This window comes from Balaenoptera acutorostrata, chromosome 12 (assembly GCF_949987535.1).
Source record: "Balaenoptera acutorostrata chromosome 12, mBalAcu1.1, whole genome shotgun sequence".
Classification (NCBI taxonomy): Eukaryota; Metazoa; Chordata; class Mammalia; order Artiodactyla; family Balaenopteridae; genus Balaenoptera; species Balaenoptera acutorostrata.
In genome coordinates this window covers 61,313,441-61,331,332 of record NC_080075.1, presented here as the reverse complement: position 1 = coordinate 61,331,332, position 17,892 = coordinate 61,313,441, and the positions used below count along the sequence as shown (strand labels likewise).

General features: G+C 38.4%; 1 protein-coding gene across 11 annotated transcripts in view; it reads right to left on the bottom strand.

Annotated features, from left to right (window-relative positions):
* SLC8A1 (solute carrier family 8 member A1) overlaps positions 1-17,892 on the bottom strand; it is a 413,446-nt gene that overhangs the window by 85,106 nt on the left and 310,448 nt on the right. For 6 of the 11 annotated variants that reach the window (XM_007167113.3, XM_007167114.2, XM_057558360.1 and 3 more), the window contains 4 exons: positions 4,778-4,884; positions 1,520-1,540; positions 1,059-1,076; positions 944-958 (listed from right to left, as the gene is read on the bottom strand). In XM_007167113.3, coding sequence (XP_007167175.1) covers positions 944-958; positions 1,059-1,076; positions 1,520-1,540; positions 4,778-4,884 — 161 coding nt within the window. Of the gene's footprint in view, positions 1-943; positions 959-1,058; positions 1,077-1,519; positions 1,541-4,141; positions 4,246-4,777; positions 4,885-17,892 lie in introns of all 11 variants that reach the window. The other 5 variants (XM_057558357.1, XM_028162332.2, XM_057558362.1 and 2 more) reach the window with 5 other exon arrangements.

Sequence of the window (17,892 nt, the reverse complement as noted above, 5' to 3'; positions counted from 1 at the left end):
TTTAAGTTAATGCCACCCCGCACCATAACATTTTCAAACTTAGAATGTTTGAAAATATTTCCTTTCTAAATATTTTGTTTAGCTATCTGGTTTCAGAAAAAAATAATTAGAATATTGATATCTGCATAATTATATTGGAAAATGCCACGGCCATTAGGATGGCCTTCAGAGACATCTTCAACCTGCAGCTTCAGACAAATCAGGCCTACTATTTGATATGTATCTCCCTCTCTAAATCTACATAGATGATTCTGAAAGGGTGAGAAAATATTTAGGGTCAAAAGAGAGGATGCTGTAAGGAAATATCTTTCTTCTCTATGTAAGGAAATAGCTTTAGAGTTGTGCTGGCTAAAAAATGCAATCAACAGCGGCTGGGTACCATTATGAAATTAAGGGTTTTAAACTTTTTGACCGACGTTTTGAGTTTCTACAGAGCTCTCTGTAATCCACTGCAAGTGGCAGACATAGTACTCATTACCATGTTAAGAATGCTAAAACTTCTCAGATTGGTGTGGTGGGATGAGAGGAAGACATGCTTTACCTTCTCCCAATAGGGCATTATCTACGATTAGGACCCTGAGCTTGGGCCATGGAGTGGGCTTGCATGTCAACTCCTATGTTTCCTTGAGACTAGCAATCGTTTTATTCATTCTGGTACTCTCTGGAGCATCTAGCAAGGTACACTCACATCACCAGTGCTATGTGAACATCTGTAAATTGATCAGTGTCAAAATATGACCAATTACAGGTTCTCCACACAAATTTGCTTATAAGTAAACACAGCACACACCTTGTTAATGTGTGAAATGTTAAATGTGTAAAATCAGCAAAAGCACACCATGTGTCATAGCTAAATGTAAATGCAGGGCACATAAGATGTGGTTTTTGTTTGATATTTAAGGGTATTTGGGGGAAAATGAAGAACATTAAAAAACTGTCTTACCATACAGGTATTTTCCTTCATTAAAAGGAAATAAAAATGAGAAATAATTTTTGAAAATGTAAACAACTCACGGTACAAAATAAAATTTGGTTCATTAGACTTAAAAAATTCATACCTGTTATTGTGAAGCCACCTAAAAAAGAAAAAAAGAAAGGAAATGTTACAATTTATTTAATGTACACTCTAAATAACAAATACCAGTGACATCAGACCGCCTGACAACCCATCCAAAGTACAAAAACTTGCCAAATTGTATATACAATTAAGAAAAATATGAAAACATCCATTCATGACTTAATCGCTAATCACTCTTTCAAGATTATGAGCTTTAGTGCACAAATTTAATTCTTGTGCATACCCAAGAAAGCACTGATTTTTTAAAAGGTTATACTGAAACCAAAGTGGAATGTAAACTATCCAACCTTCACAAAATTATGAGGCCAATGGCTCTAAACAACAATCTTGCTAATGAATCAATAGAAATAAAAGATAAGTCAGAAAGCTACTGTAGCACCTGATAGAAATGGAAACTAACCTAGAAAAATGGAAAGGAAATGCAAGAAATGAAATGCTTACCAAGCTCATTCAATAACAGGGCTGTGAAGGAAACAGACAAAGACAAACACAGAATAAGAGACCAGATGAATAATGAAAGTAAGAGGAATATCAGCAGAAAGAAATCGAGGCAGATCTGATTACAGTGGTAGGGAACTGCTACTAAAAAACTGGTGCACGCCAAGTAAATGTGGCATTGGGAGTATTTCCAAATGATCCCAGCACTAATTTCTGCAAACGTGTGTGACTGATTCTATATATATAAACAATTCACTTTATATATTATTTCTTGACATTTAAGAAAACATTTCTATCATATGTTTACACCCAATACATATATCTAGTTTGCCAAATATAGTAGAAATATTTTATGAAGTTAATCCTAAACCTTATTTGAGTGAGCCTTCCTCATGAAATAATTGCCTGGCAGTTAGTGAATTCAACATATGGAAGTCTTAAAGCATCCAGGATCTCAGGGATTGTACCTTTCAATGAAAACAGAGAAAACATCTTAGGAAATTCCATTTTGGCCGCCCCGCCCACAAGGAGACTTTGGCCCAAGGTGAAGTTCTCTCGCTGGAGGTTCTATTTGCCTGATATTCTGGTCATCAGGGAATGCTTATGTTTTTTAAATCCTCAAAATCTGCGTCCCAGGAATCAGCGCTTATTTGTGTGTCCTTATCTATGACTTCTGCACGGTATAATCGGACAACCAGATAGCTTCTCGTGGACACATAATTCCACAGAAACTGACAAGACAGGGAGGGAAGGCCTGGGGCAGCAGAGGTGGGGTGTAGGGCGACATACATAATTTGTCTTTCAGGTTTTGTGCTTTAAACCCAGCCTAGAGCTGTAGCGCTCTATTCTGGTGAAAGCTACCTGCCTAAATGGATCAAATAAATTACTTCCAGAGTTGTAGATGGGAAAGTTACAATTACCTTTTCAGGACCAGTTTTCTCTCTATGGGTAGTGGCATTAGAGAATACTTTATAAAACAAGTTAGTAATTTTATTTATGGTGACACAGATCCACTTGTTGGGTGTCAAAAGCAAATAGTGCTATCAAGGAATTTTAATTTGCTTTTATATGAAGGCATATTTTACCAAAATGACAATTGAAAGAGCTGTATCCAAGATGCTCTTCCTTAAGATAAAAGGCAGTCCTTTGGAGGAATGCATTCAGAAGTAAGTGCTTTTTCCTGTATGTTAATGAGGCATTTTTGATCCCATCTTTGTAAGAAATCTGCACAGTTTTCTAAAGTGTCTTTTTCTTCCGCCTGCTGTCTGTGGAGCATATTAAATAGGCTGCATTAAAATGGGTCCCCAGTGCTCCTTTCTCCATCATTCCAAAGGCTCCTGTAACCTTTTTGAACATGATTAAGTCAGGACAACTTTGTTTTTTGTTTGTTTTCTGATGGACTCTGAGGCCAGTGAGTTCTTACAAAAGTGGGATTAGTTAAATTCCCCCAAATGTTGGGTCTGTATAGGAATTAGTCCTTTGTATTTGATTTTTTTCTTTACATGTAAAAGTTTACATTTCTTGCAAAGTGGTCACCTAATCATCTATACTGCTCTCATCAATGGTTTAAATGCAATTAATCAGAGCTATTAATAGGTACTATGCTCATTTTGTATATCTATAATTAAATGTATACCATTGCTTTTAAAATGACCACTATTAGAGGGTAATTATGGGACGCCCTTGGAATAATTCAGAATAAAAAACTATTTTTAAAGCTGATATAAAATTCCTGTCCTTCCTTCTCAAATATAGGCCATATAAAATAGATATAAAATCAAAGACAGCAAAGAAACTGGCTTCTTTCTTCAAATAGTTTCTAAAAATATAAACACAAATCAACACAAAAATCTAATTATAAGGATACTGCTGTTTATTTTTTATTTTTAGAAAAAAATTCTATATGTTAGAAATGTGTTAATTCTACAAGAATCAAAAGATTTTGAAGCATAAGGCAGGATCGGCCTTAAGTAAGGGCTAAGTTCTTACTGAACTACCATATCCTTCCTACTAAAGAAAATTGATATGACCATGGTTTCATACATATGGTCTCTTTTAAATATCATATCTGATGATATGAAAAATATTTTGCCAAAATGAATACTAGGATATTGATACCACTACTCTTTAAGGATATTTGTTCTAAGTTGTTTTTTTTTTTGAAAACTGGCTTCTCTAAAGAAGACTAATTATTGAATTCTTCTGAAATTTCCTATTAGTTGCCATTAGACCCATCTACCATGACTAATGGGTATTAAGTAGTTTCCGTCACTAACATTTTAGGGGATATTTAATAGCTGGAACCAAATTTTAGAATGATTCCTAAATAGTGAAAAACTAAACCCAGAAATCATTCTTTTATGTCATCCCTTCTGAATTACAGAAATCTCTTCCAGTATTTCTGAAATCTGGTATCAATCAAGGTGAGCTGGCATCTCCTGAAGAAAAGGGGCATTGTTTGGTGCATTTGTGAATATGGGCAGGGAAATGAAATTGCTAAAGCTTCAAAGGAGAGGAAGTATAGTACTTGGAAGCCGAGGAAGAGGAGAGAGTTAAGTGTGAGAGTAGGAGACACGGAGAGAAGAGTATAATTTCTCGCTGGTATGTCTTTGTATACTCTCACACCTTTCATTCCTCTTCTTATCCATTTTGGTTCCTCAAGCACAAGGGAGAAACTGCACTCTTTCTCATATTCCTCACGGTCAAATATTCTAATGGTAATGATCTTCCTGTGGGAACACAAGACAAAGGCAAAACAAATGGTTGGAGTCACACGCTCATGCTAGGTGTTCACCAAGCAGCATGTTACTGTGATGTTATGGAAGGAGAACTGGCCACACATGGACCTCCAGGAGTATGTAAAAGGGCATCCAGTTACTCTCAGCTGGCCCCGTTAAGTTTCCTCTGCCCATCCATCATTTTCACAAATTCTTCCTGCTTCAATTAGCAGTCAGGAGGTATCCCAAATTAGGAAGAGAAATCAGAAAGTCGGCTTTATGTGGGTGCAGCAAGCATCAGCACCAACTTTCTCAGGCTTGACTGCACTGACAATGAGTAGCTCAGACTGCAATGTGCAGAGTGGCCCAAACTGGCTGATGGAGCTCCAGGCTGGGCTCCCTGTGGCCCCAGAGGAGATCTATGCCCCGTTACATAGGTGGAGGGATGTGTGCATTGTAAGTCACGTTCTGAAGAGTGCAGGCATCCAGGGGTGGCACAGGCCAGCAGAAGCTGTTGGGCTCAGCCCTGGAGCAGTTCCCCCACCTTTCTTCTCACTCATCTCCACCAGGCGGGGCTCGCCAATCTCAAGGAGGAAGGTCTTGTTTTTCTCATACTCCTCATCATCAATTACCTTGACTGATATTGTTTTGCTGAAACAGAGAAGAATAGAAATTGACGAACAAGGGGAATAGGAAATAGGAGAGAAGGAACATAGAGAAGAGGAAAGCAAGGTTAACGAGTGGCACTTCCAGACAAATGGCAACTGAGAAACTTCTGGACCATGAGACTGTCCTTCCAGAATGGGTGTGGGATGGGTCTGAGAGAGTGGAAAGGTCACCCAATGCACAGCTCCTCTGCCCAGGACCACAGAATTGTTTCAGCCAAAATACAGCACTCATACTACTAGGTTTATCATCATCATGGGAAGCAGAAAAACATAGATCACAATAATAAGAAAAGAAAAATATATTTATTTAGTAAATGCCTTAGCCACGGGATTGTCTGAGCTGTGCTCTGGAATTCAACCCTTTGAAACAAATCAGTAAACCACATCAAAATATGAACACAGGTTATATCTGAGTAACAGGCATAAGGGTCATTTTTGGGGGCCTTCATTCAGCTTTACTGTATTTCCAAACATAACATTTTTACCATAAAATTTTATTAAAATAATAAATGCATAAGAGCATCACAAAATAAAAGTCTTTTATCTTACCCCACCCAATGTCCTAGACTCAAACTCTTTTTCAGATGAGTCAGATTTTCCACCTAGATCACAAGGGGAAGTTGTTCATGTTTTGTTTGTCTTTCTAAAGATGGAAGCCTCCTAAGGTGGGGGTGGGGAGTCATGATATTCTAGTTATTTTCTTCCCTCCCAAAGCTGACCTTCAACTTTGACAAAATACACTCTACCCTACTTTCAAACTCCACCGATACTCCAAGGCATTTCATTAAGAATTCTTCCTGTAATCCATCCTTTAGCGCTTCTTGCCTTATCGTCCTGTGGTTGTGATTGACAGGCAGGTAGGACAAATGCAAATATTATGCAAATCTCAACTCCCCATAAGCCTTGATGACTCTGAAAAGAAATTTAATGTTACCTTCTAATTAATAAGGGCTTAATCACTTCATGTATTACAACTTATTCAGAGCCCCCAAACACTTGTTTGTCCTTGAAAATATTTTCTTTTCTTCAGTACCATTGGCCAAGAACATTTCTGACTAAAGGTTTTAAAACAATGAGTTTATAAAGACACACAGTCTTAATGTCATGGACATTATTTAGTTTTGGTGGAATTTTTTAGGTCTTCTGGAAGGAAATTAGTCTATAACTTTTTTTTTTTCAATATTGATCAAAGCCCTCAAGTTTCATTTAGACCTATGCAAGCCAAAGAGCACCAGTCTTCTTTTCTCGTATGAAGGAGAATAAAGGTAGAAGTTGCTTTGAATTCTCTGAATTTCCCAGCCCCTAATGCTAAGTGAGATCAAATGATTGCTTCTGATTCTTGGGAGCCTCATAACCTCCTCACTGCTCCTCAGCTAAAGAACACCCCCCAGAGCGCTCACATCCCCATTTCTCACTACTAAGGAGTTGGAGCGCATGACGGCGCCTTTCTATCTCAGCTCTGTCCTCAAAGGCTAGATGAGCAGCTGTCAGTGACTAAAGCAATAATCATTTTTTAAGAGCAATTAGATATTTACAAAACTACCAACAGTCTGACAAAAGTCCAACCACATGTGTATAGTGAACAGTTCCTGTCTAACTTCTAGAACTATTTTTCTGGAATTCACCCATTTACTTTATGCACACACACACACACACACACACACACACACACACACACACACATATGCAGCCTGCTCTGACTACATCAGGGTATCTGATCATTCCTCAATATCCAAAAAACACAAAATGTTAGAGAAAGCACAAGAAGATGTAAGAAATGATGATACGTGTGTTTTCAACTTCAGAACTGAATTTGATGTTATAAGTGAGATCAAATTTACTCTTCAAAAACCTGCCAAATGTCTACCCTCTTTGTCATCCAACTTATGTGTTTTAGGTATTAATTTCCATCTTACTGCCTTGTAATCATAAATTATACTTGTACATCTCTGCTAAAGTCACCAGCATAATATGACCATGGGTGGGAAAATATTGGTGGGCATTAGAAGGGCCCTGCTATCGTCTTCTGGCCCCAGTGGCCCCAAATCCATTATCAAGGCACTTCATGGTAGGGTACATGTTGCAATGCTCTTGCATATATTACTTAAAAACATTTGACTTATCTTTTTCCATCTTGTACTTCCAATCTATCTCACATCTCGTATTTTATTAGATTGTAGAAATAAAGAAAGCACAGTGGAGATGGTTGTAGTAGTCTTGCTAATAGGGCGAGCATTTGTTTAGGAAAGGCTCCCAGTTTCATTCCCAAAGGGCAACATGACCACTTATTCACAGATAAATAGAAAAACCCAAATAACATAGTGTTTCTTATCCTTGGTGAATTTAATCTGCTATTGCTATGATAGGTTTATTTTCTACACTCTGAGTAGCTGATGAATGTGAGAAATACAGGGTCCCACCCAATTTGTTTGTATAATAAAATAAGCACATAAAATTTATCAGCAGAGTATCACTATTCACTGGGATCATAATCCTTAGAAAACGTTTCAGTACTGGATAACTATGACACTGGAAATTCAACTTATGAAGGGAAAGAAAACAGTACCTCCGTAGGTACTTGGCAAAGATGCCTAAAATGAATGGGATTTGCATAATGGCATATTATTTCAAAATCATTAGTAATACAATCAGTAGTGCCCTTGACAGGAGGAGCCATTAAATTATATATTGATTTTGCTTCTCTTGCACAGTAAAGCTACTAATAGGAAACATGATTATTAAAGGACAATTCAGTCAATTTAAAGAGGCAAGATAAAGTCAATCATTATGAATTAGCCCGCTGAATCAAGAGGCAAAAATCAGAAGGAACTGGTAATGTTCACTTTTTGCTTCAGAACAGAACTATTTCTCCCCTTAGCAAAGGTAGAGAAGGTGAAATTAACCTATATAAATTTTAAAGAATCATATCCTTGGGATGTCTTTTGCTCACTTTCCAGAGCCTAACTAATACAGGAAAGGGACTGTCATTGCTTCTTCCATCACTGGGGATGTTACAGGAGATGGGCGTTTATCTGGTGAAGAACCCAGTTCCACTAGCTTGCTAATCAGCAGAAGTATACCTCTCTATTCCCCACAGTTCTGCAGTGGAAATTATATCTCAAGGACTGAAGGGATCTTAAAGGTCCTCCAGTTTGCCCCCATTGCCACACCGATTCCCACATTCACAGGGCTTTTGCACTGTCACAAAGACTCCCTCTCTCTGAGAACACAGATTCATGTTGTGTTGTACTTTGGTTCCATTTACCAATAGGAAGCAGTCAGATAGCTGTTGTTCTTTCTTTATTTTTAATTGAAGTATAGTTAATTTACAATGTTGTGTTAGTTTCAAGTGTACAGTAAAGTGATTCAGTTATACCTATATACATATATATATTCTTTTTCAGATCCTTATATATATGTGTGTGTATATATACATAAACATGTTCTTTTTCAGATTCTTTTCCATTATAGGTTATTACAAGATATTGAGTATAGTTCCCTGTGCAATACAGTAGTGTTGTTATTTCTTTAAATTAACAGGTTAACCAAAACAAGATTGGAATAGTCAGGTAGACCCAGCCCTTCATCTAACAACAACCCTCGCACTATTATTACACTGATAAGGAACAGATAGAAAACTGTGTCATGCAAGTTTCAGCTACCGTAATTATGATGAAGAAGGTAAGGAGAATTTCTCACTTGATCTGTTTTACATCACTTTAAAGTTGAAGAGTGTACTATAACAATTATGTTTTCTAGAAACTAGCAACGAGTTACAAATCTCATGATAACATTAAAACATTAAATAATTTCTCAGGATGGCCAAAATTTTTATGGATATACATTTTGGATCCATTTCTAGAAAAAAAAAAGCATTTGGTTAAGAAAGATCAATTTATTTAGTGGAAAAATACAGGTTTTTCCTTTTGATTTTTGCAGTGCCTTTCCTTTGATGATACTAAGCCCACATCTATACTTTATTTCCAAGTCTGTCTCTTATCTGATGGGTCTCAAAGGACCAAACATCTTCAAACATTTTAGTAAGGAGTTCTTATATCAGGTGGTGACTCAGGTAAACTGTGAGAAAGAAGAGAAAGAGATGGTGTTACTAGTGGGAGCTAAAAAAGAAAATCTCTTCAAAATACATTCTAATCTCTCATTATTCAGCCAAAGTCGTATCAGTCTCTTCAAATTTCAGCCTCAATTAGTCCTTCTGTGGTTTCTTTTCCCTAAGACTGCTGTTGATATTGGGAGAAGTGAGGAAAAGAGTTGGAGGATGAAAAAGAAGAGACTCTTTCTAAATCCTCATAAAATAAAAAAGATTTTAGTGAGGATTTCACACATGTAGATGCTACAATGTCTCCTTTAAAATTTATTTTATTTTTAAGATTTAGCCTCTTTCTAGGCGTACTCAGGGGTCAATGGACTGATGGGCATTTTGCATTTCTTAGTTCACCGATCCACCGATCGATCTTCATAGCAGCCCTGGAAGTGACTTCTACAACTTGTACAATTCAGAGGAAACAGTGACTCAGAGAAGTTAAGTAACTTCCAAGGTCACAGAGTGAGACTCCTGTAACTGGCTCCAAAGACCAACATCTTTCAATCATGTGACCCACGCCATCCTTATTCATTCAGCTGTGCAGTAGTTTTATGACCACTTTAAAAGATCTGAATCATTATTTTGAAGTAATATACAGGTTTATTGTCTAATCTTTATGTTAACAAAGACTACCGGGATGAGCAACGATAGATTTTCAATTATATTTTTAAAAGGAGTGCAGCACATATTATATATTCGATGATGGCTGTCTTTAAAAAGGTAAATCCTTGAGGCGATAAAGGTCCTGTTAGGATTAACTGAAAAGCACCATGAACACATGAGGGCTCCCCAACTCTGAGGAATATGAGCAGCCGACCAGCAGCCTTGGCTTCACCTGGAGGCTTGTCAGAAATGTGGAATCTCAGGGCCCACCCCAGACCCACCAAATTGGATCTGCATTTTATCAAGATCCCCAGATGATGCTGATGCAGGCAAAAGTTTGAGAAGCGCTGATCTAGACAGGATAAAGGGTTCTTGTATTACAGATAATAAATGAAGAGGCTGGTGGTAATTGGGCTTATGTTTTGGAACCGTCTGCCTATTTGATTCATGTGTGGAGCTTTGAAAACTCTAAATGCCTGGGCTCAGCCCACTCCAGATCAGTGAGATGAAGCTCTCTGGTTTGGGGCCTCGGCACGAATACAGTTCTAAAAAGCTTTTCAAGGGATTCTAGTAATGTAGCTGGGAGCTGGCTAATGGAGAATCAGCACGTCTGGCCTGATGTTTAAAAGAAATGTATTAAATAAGGAATAGGTAGCATTGTGAGGAAGTCAGGGTCAAAACTAAATTTTAGATCTAATTAGCAATCTAGGCTGAAGCATGGGAGAGACATTTAACTTTGTCCTTCACTGGTATTCTTTTTTTTTTTTTTTTTAATAAATTTATTTATTTTATTTTTGGCTGCATTGGGTCTTCGTTGCTGCACACGGGCTTTCTCTAGTTGCGGTGAGCGGGGGCTACTCTTCATTGTGGTACACAGGTTTCTCATTGCAGTGGTTTCTCTTGTTGTGGAGCACGGGCTCTAGGCGCGTGGGCTTCAGTAGTTGTGGCACTCGGGCTCAGTAGTTGTGGCTCACAGGCTCCAGAGCGCAGGCTCAGTAGTTGTGGCACACGGGCTTAGTTGCTCCGTGGCATGTGGGATCTTCCCGGACCAGGGCCTGAACCCATGTCCCCTGCATTGGCAGGCAGATTCTTAACCACTGCGCCACCAGGGAAGCCCCCTTCACTGGTATTCTTTTCTGGATTATAGAGAGCAAATAAAGTTGTCGTTTTCTCCTCTCAGGAAATGCTGGTCTCCAGAAGCAAACTTAATAGTTATAGATGAGAAAACACCTTTAACCTCTGGGCAGCAGAGTGATTTCCTTCTCAGAGAGATAAGAATTCTGGTGCTAGGTTTTTAGACAACAGAGGTTCTATTTGGAGAATAGAATAACTCAGGGTTTCATTTGCCACAGAAGACAGTAATTAATGTCTTCTATTCTTTCTCTCAGAGAGCCTCTGAGCCATGTCAGTCAAAGGCCATGTCTGTGGAACTGGAGACTTTCCACCTGGAAGCCACCACATTCAGACTCAAGAAAGAAGCGACCCAGGACCGATCTCATCTGAAGGGAAAAGATCTGGCAATTTCTCTGATCATTGAGTGATGTCATCAGGTAAGGCAAGTTTGAAATTGAATCCCCAGTACACCTGATGTTAAAAGCTTCAGGATAAACTCCTCTTCCTCAAAAAGACAAATACACCAACTTAAAATGGGCAAAGGATCTGAACAGACTTTTCTCCAAAGAAAGTAAACCAACGGCCAATAAAGTACATGAGAAGATGCTCAGCATCATGTGTCATCAGGGAAACGCAAATCAAAACCACAATGAGACGCCACTTCACCCCCACCAAGATAGCTATAATCAGAAAAACGGATAATAATATGTGTTGCGTGGAGAATGTAGAGGAACTGGAACTCTCTTACGCTGCTGGTGGAAATGTTAAATGGTATAGAGGCTTTGGAAAAGTCTGGCAGTTCCTCAGAAGTTTAAAACTCAAGTTACCATATGACCCAGCAATTCCACTTCTAGGTGGAACTCAAGAGATTTAAAAACATACGTCTACACAAAGACTTATACATGAATGTTTATAGCAGCATTATTAATAATAGCCAAAAGTTGGAAACAACCTGAATGTCTGTCAGCTGATGAATGGATAATCAAAATGTGATATATCCACATAATGGAATATTATTCAGCAATAAAAAGGAATGAAATTCTGATACAGGCTACTAAAAAGTAGCGTAATATGCCACCCCAAAACATACTGCTTTGGTACATTGATTATTTTGAGCTGAGGGTATGTAAAAATAGCAAATGCAGGGAGACGCTGTCTCTGAACCTCTCCCATCTGCCTAAAGACAGATGTTCCAAAAGGAACTCAAATGTCATAAATTCCCTCCCTGAGAATTTCATCAACCAGGGAAAGTGACTCTTATCACAGGAGAGGAGACTAGAAGTGGACACCAGGCAAACATTGTCACAAACTGTCATATCTCCCATCTTTTCTTCTAAGGGTCCATTCATCTTTCCTAAAAATCATGTACTCTCCCCTAAGAAGCCAATATCCCCTCTCCCCGAGCCCTATTAAGACAGTATTCAAGCTTACATTTAAGCCACCTCAGAGAATGACTCATTTTTCCCTGGGTATCTCCCATGTACACATGTTAATAAACTTGTTTGTTTTTCTCTTGTTAATCTGTCTTTTATTACATGGTCTCAGCCAAGAACTCTAAAGAGTAGAGGGAAAATTATTTTTCCTCCCCTGCACTTTGACATGGATGAACCTTGAAAACATTATGCTAAAGTGAAAGAAGCCAGACACCAGTGTTCAGACATTGTATGATTCTATTTATATGACAAGTCCAGAATAGGCAAATCCATAGGGACAGAAAGTCAATTAGTGGTTGCCTAGGGCTGGGGATTGGGGAATAAATGGGGGTGACTGCTAATGGGCATGGGATTTCATTTGGGGGTGATGAAAATATTCTAAAATCGATTATAGCAATGGTTGCACAATTCTGAGAACATAATAAAACCCACTGAATTGCATATTTTAAATGGGTGAATTCTCTGGTATGTGAATTATATCTCAATAAAGCTGTTATTACAAAACACAACAGCAACGACAAACAAACTTCAGGATAAAATCGTAGTCTAGAAAAAGCTGTTTCCTTGGGTAAGAAAAGGTTGTGAGAATGTTTGGGGTGAATTTTCAGTTAGAAGTTTCAAATTTTGTTAGTACTGCCAAACAGAAAACTTGGGGTGCTGCATGGCCCTGAGACAGTGAAAACCATTTGCATCAAAGCTAAGTGCCCTTGCTGTGACCGGAAGCTCCGCCACCCCTCAATCCGTCCCTCTCCCCAGGCAGAACACTCACTGCCTCCTTCAGGGTCAAGGGCTATTGATGTAGTGCTTTGACAGGCTAAGCATTTCTGGTGGATGTTACCTCAGGCCTGGCTTCCTTGGCAGGTTTCTTTTTCCCAGAGTATAAAGTCTTATGAAAAAATCAGAAGCAGCATTTCCTTCACGGCATTCATTTAAAAGGAAAGGAAAGAACTCTAATCGTGGGTTATGCCTGCTGCCCTTGCAAAGCAAACAGCTCTCTTCACATCACCTAGGGCATTATCCAGTGCTCTTTTCGGCATTGATTTCTCTCTACCAACAAGGAAAGATATGCTTGCTATGTGTTGCCTTTGTATCACTTGGCTTAAATTCCTGGCCCATTTTAAGCTTTTTTTTTTTTCCTTCAAAAATTGACTTTGTGAGTTGCTTGGTGATTAGAGAAAGAAAGGGGCAGTCAGAGAAGACCGACACATATATTCTCAACATTTTCCATTAAGTGACCCAAATCAATTCCCCCCCAATTAACATTTCAAATAGCATAAGAACAGACTGCTTTTCATATTATTTCTAATAATACTTTTACATCCTTTTCAGATTATTGGTGAGGAACTCTTGGCATGACTTCACTTGGGAGTTTGTTCAAGGTTCCATTCTAAGATGGTCATAGAAGAGGGACTAGATCATGACTTAAACCTACTGTTTCCTTCATTGAACTGTCCAGGGCACCAAACTAGGACTCAAATTACCCTGGATTTGTATCTTGACTTTGCCACTTTCTAGCTGAGATATGTGGGCCAGTTCTGGCATCTTTCTAGACCTTAGTGTTATCATCTATCAAATGCGGATAAAGGGGCTTCCCTGGTGGCGCAGTGGTTGAGAGTCTGCCTGCCAATGCGGGGGGACACGGGTTCGAGCCCTGGTCTGGGAAGATCCCACATGCCGCGGAGCAACTAAGCCTGCGCGTCTGGAGCCTGTGCTCCGCAACAAGAGAGGCCGTGACAGTGAGAGGCCCGCGCACCGCGATGAAGAGTGGCCCCCGCTCGCCGCAACTAGAGAAAGCCCTCGCACAGAAACGAAGACCCATCACAGCCATAAATAAATAAAAAATAATAATAATTTAAAAAAAATGCGGATAAGGAAACTCACTTCGCAGTGACTATAATATTCACAGTGTCGTGATGATCAGATAATGGGTGTCATCATTCATCAACTGTGGATAATAAAGCTGCACACGTGATTGCAAAGGTCAAATAATATAATGCATGCAAAATCATTCTGCAAAGGACTGTAAGATGTTAGGAAGAGTTGTTATTAGTTGAAAAGGAGTGGTTTACTTTATAGTTTTTACTCGCTCTTTCACCCAGTCACCCAAAGGGGCAGTGGGCAGGTGAGAGCTGGAGGTCAGAAAATACTCAATGGAGTGATGGGCAATACCCTCCAATTCACTCTCAGATGTAGCTTGGGACCACGTCTCACATAATGGGCTTTCCAGGTGCAGAACTCTAAACTTAAAGATGCAAAACACGTAAGAAGTACTGGCATATATCCGGAGAAAATTCTATCTTGAAAAGATACATGCACCCCAATATTTATAGCAGCACTATTTATAATAGCCAAGACATGGTAGCAACCTAAATGTCCATTGACAGATGAATGGATAAGGAAGATGTATATACACTGGAATATTACTCAGCCATAAAGAAGAATGAAATATTGCCATTGGCAACAACATGGGTGGACCTGGAGAATATCATACTAAGTGAATTAAGTCAGACAGAGACAAATATCATGTGATATCACTTATATGTGGAATGTAAGATATGACACAAATGAACTTATTTATAAAACAGAAACAGACTCACAGCTATAGAAAACAAAAGTTTATGGTTACCAAAGGGGAAAAGGGGGGAGGTATAAATTAGGAGTTTGGGATTAGAAGATTCAAACTACTATATATAAAATAAACAACAAGGTTCTACTGTATAGCACAGGGAACTATATTCAATATCTTGTAATACACTATAACGGAAAAGAATCTGGAAAAGAATACATATATATATAACTGAATCACTTTGCTATATACCAGAAACGAACACAACTTTCTAAATCAACTACAATTAAATAAAGAGAAATACTGGTTAGCTTCCCAGTCCCAGCCCTGACAGGTGTCCACTCACCACGTTAGCTGGATACACAAAGGGGACAGAAGTTGTACTTTTCCTGGAGCTCCTGGTATGAAGCAGAGCCTGACAAATCCGGAGGGTACTATTCTTTAATTTAAATAGACTCCGAAGATGAGAGTTGCTAAAGTAGCTGAACCAAAGTAATTCTCCAGGAGGACTTGTCATCCGTGCACTGATCTCTTTGCATTATCAAGTGGTCATTGAAATCATTGCTTCAAGCAGAGCAAGGAGCAGAGGCAGCTAAAATCCTGCTGTTCTCTGGGGGATACCAGAGGGTAGTTTCACAGAGCACTGGAGCAGGGGTTTTCCAGCAGAACCTTGCTCTATTTTATTTTCCTCTGCTTGCTTTTGAATCTGAATGGCAACCAGTTTATTTGTTCAAATGCAAAATAGGAACAAGTGTAATTCTTTTTTGATCTCTTTTTAGCAATCAATTGTCAGCTTTAGAGCTACCTTCCCATCCCTAGAAGACATGCTGGTTGACCACCTGAAAGAGATTCTAGAGTTATTGTTCCAATAAGTAATATGCTGGGAACTCTGGAAGCCAACACCCTCCCCAAAAGGTTCTATCCTATGATGGTATGCTAATATGGAAATCACAAGAGTAAAGTTCGCTAAGAGAAAATGATATGGATGTATTTTAAAATGTCCATAATTTTGTGATGTATAAAATTTATACCTTACCATTGCTTTATTTCCCTGCAGCTAATACACTTCAGTCTTAAGAAGGCTAAATTAATAAGGATCCTGGGTTTGTTACCTACACGTGCACGCTGAGACGATTTGTCAATTTAGTGAAAAACAAAGTGGACCAAGCATTGGTCACCATGTTGAAATACATCAAAATGGCTCTTAGTCTTATTGTTTAATAATACTGACATTGTGCAAGTTCCATGAGAGAGGCACTTTTAACAAAATGATGGAGGATTCTCACCAACTTTTAAACTGATTCCTTAATTTGTTAGGACTGTTTGTAATCTGAGATCGTCACTGTATTCCTTAAAGGGAACAAAAAAGGTCAAATTCTCTAGAAAAAGTTGTTTTAACAAATTCCTCAAAGTTGAGGATAATGTTAGGAGTACATTGGGGCATTGAGTATCTTTTCTACAAACTGAACACATAAACATTTTAGTTCAGTTTTAGAAACTTCTGTTAAGTCCTCAATTTGCCACTGCCCTTTATAAGAATTTGAAATTAGATGAAATTGCTGCTGTTGAATTTCAAAGAAACAGTTGGTTTTCCATTCTTTTCAAAAGCTCTCTTCATCTTGAACATTTTCAACATTCCTGGGTTGTCATTAGACTCTCTCCAGAGATTACTTATACCTTTGGTCCTTCCTCCTTTGTCAAGATTCTTTGTTCAAAGTAAAGAGTTTCCCTGGAAAGCAATGGAAAGATTTCACTCTTAGAACATTATAGGACAGCAGCTAGAATATGCTGAAAGCATCTCTATCCAAAAGAGGCCAGCTTTAAAAATAGAACACCAAGAAATAAAGCTGGGCTTTCTTAAGGTTTTTAATTCATATCCTCTTTCTCTTTTCCTTCCTTCCCTCCCTTTCTCCAAAGCCACAAAATATTCAATGGCAAATCAATCTCTCTCTGCATGCATTTGTATAAAATATTCTGAAAGCAGGATGCCAGGAATTTTCTTGAACATAGCTAAAATAAATCGATAATTAATGAATTGATGCTGATTTTTATATCTCACATTTCTATTCCATGTCTAATATTTTATTGGTATTTTACATTCGATTAAGCAATCAATTCTTATGTCTTCATACTATTATAGGGGTTCAGAATGAGCCTCCCCACTGTTGCATGAGGATTATTTTGAGCTAAAGGCAATCAAGACCCTGTGGATTCAAGAGAAACTACTGTCCCTCCATTAACTACCTAGAAGAAATTAAATTGGCGATTTTTCCCAGAAAAAGAGTTATTACCAGAGATAAATTTTATCTAAGTGGCGTTATGTGTATGGCAGGGCAAACATCTAATTACCAAACATCTGTTCTTCTCCTAACAGTCCTATGAACGACCCTCCTGACCTTGGAAGCCCCAGGTCCCGCACCCATTCCTTAGTTCAGGATGGCACTTATCTCATTTAACCTTTCTGCTTCTGAACCTCTCATGTATACGGGATCTTTGACCCTCTCATGCATGTTGGGTTCCTGTATGTATGAAATTAAATTTGATTTTCTCCTGTTAATGTCTCATGTCAATTTAATTCTTAGACGAGCCAGAAGAAGCTAGAAGGGTAGAGGAAAAGTTTCATTCTCCCTGACACTATCTATTCTATAAATATGTTTGGATTTTAGTTTTGTATTTCACAGTGGAGGCCTATGGTTTACAGAAAAAAAAAAAAAAAATTACTTACCCAGTGGGTATAAGGTTGGAAAGACAGATTGGGTTCAGGTTTCTTTATCCTGAAGGTGTTATGAAGGAAGCTCTCCAGGAAGTCTATTAAGCTATTCCAATGTTAACTTATTTCCATAAATAACAGAATTATTAAGACTAATCAGGTCCCTATAACTATGACCATGGCTCTGAGTGGTTCCACAATACTGGTGGGGAAAAACGACCTCCTAAAATGCTGTCTTAGGAAAGGGACTCAGGTTGCAAAATTCTTATACTGTCATTTACTATATGAACCTGTGTGAGTTACTTCCTCTTCCTAAGGCTCCTGCTCTATAAACGGGTTATAAAAATGGTATTTATCTCTGACTGCTGCAAATAAATCGTGATAACACATATAAGGTGCTTAACACAGAGCCTGGCATATATTAAGTACTAAATGAATATTAACTAGGTCTACTATGACCACGA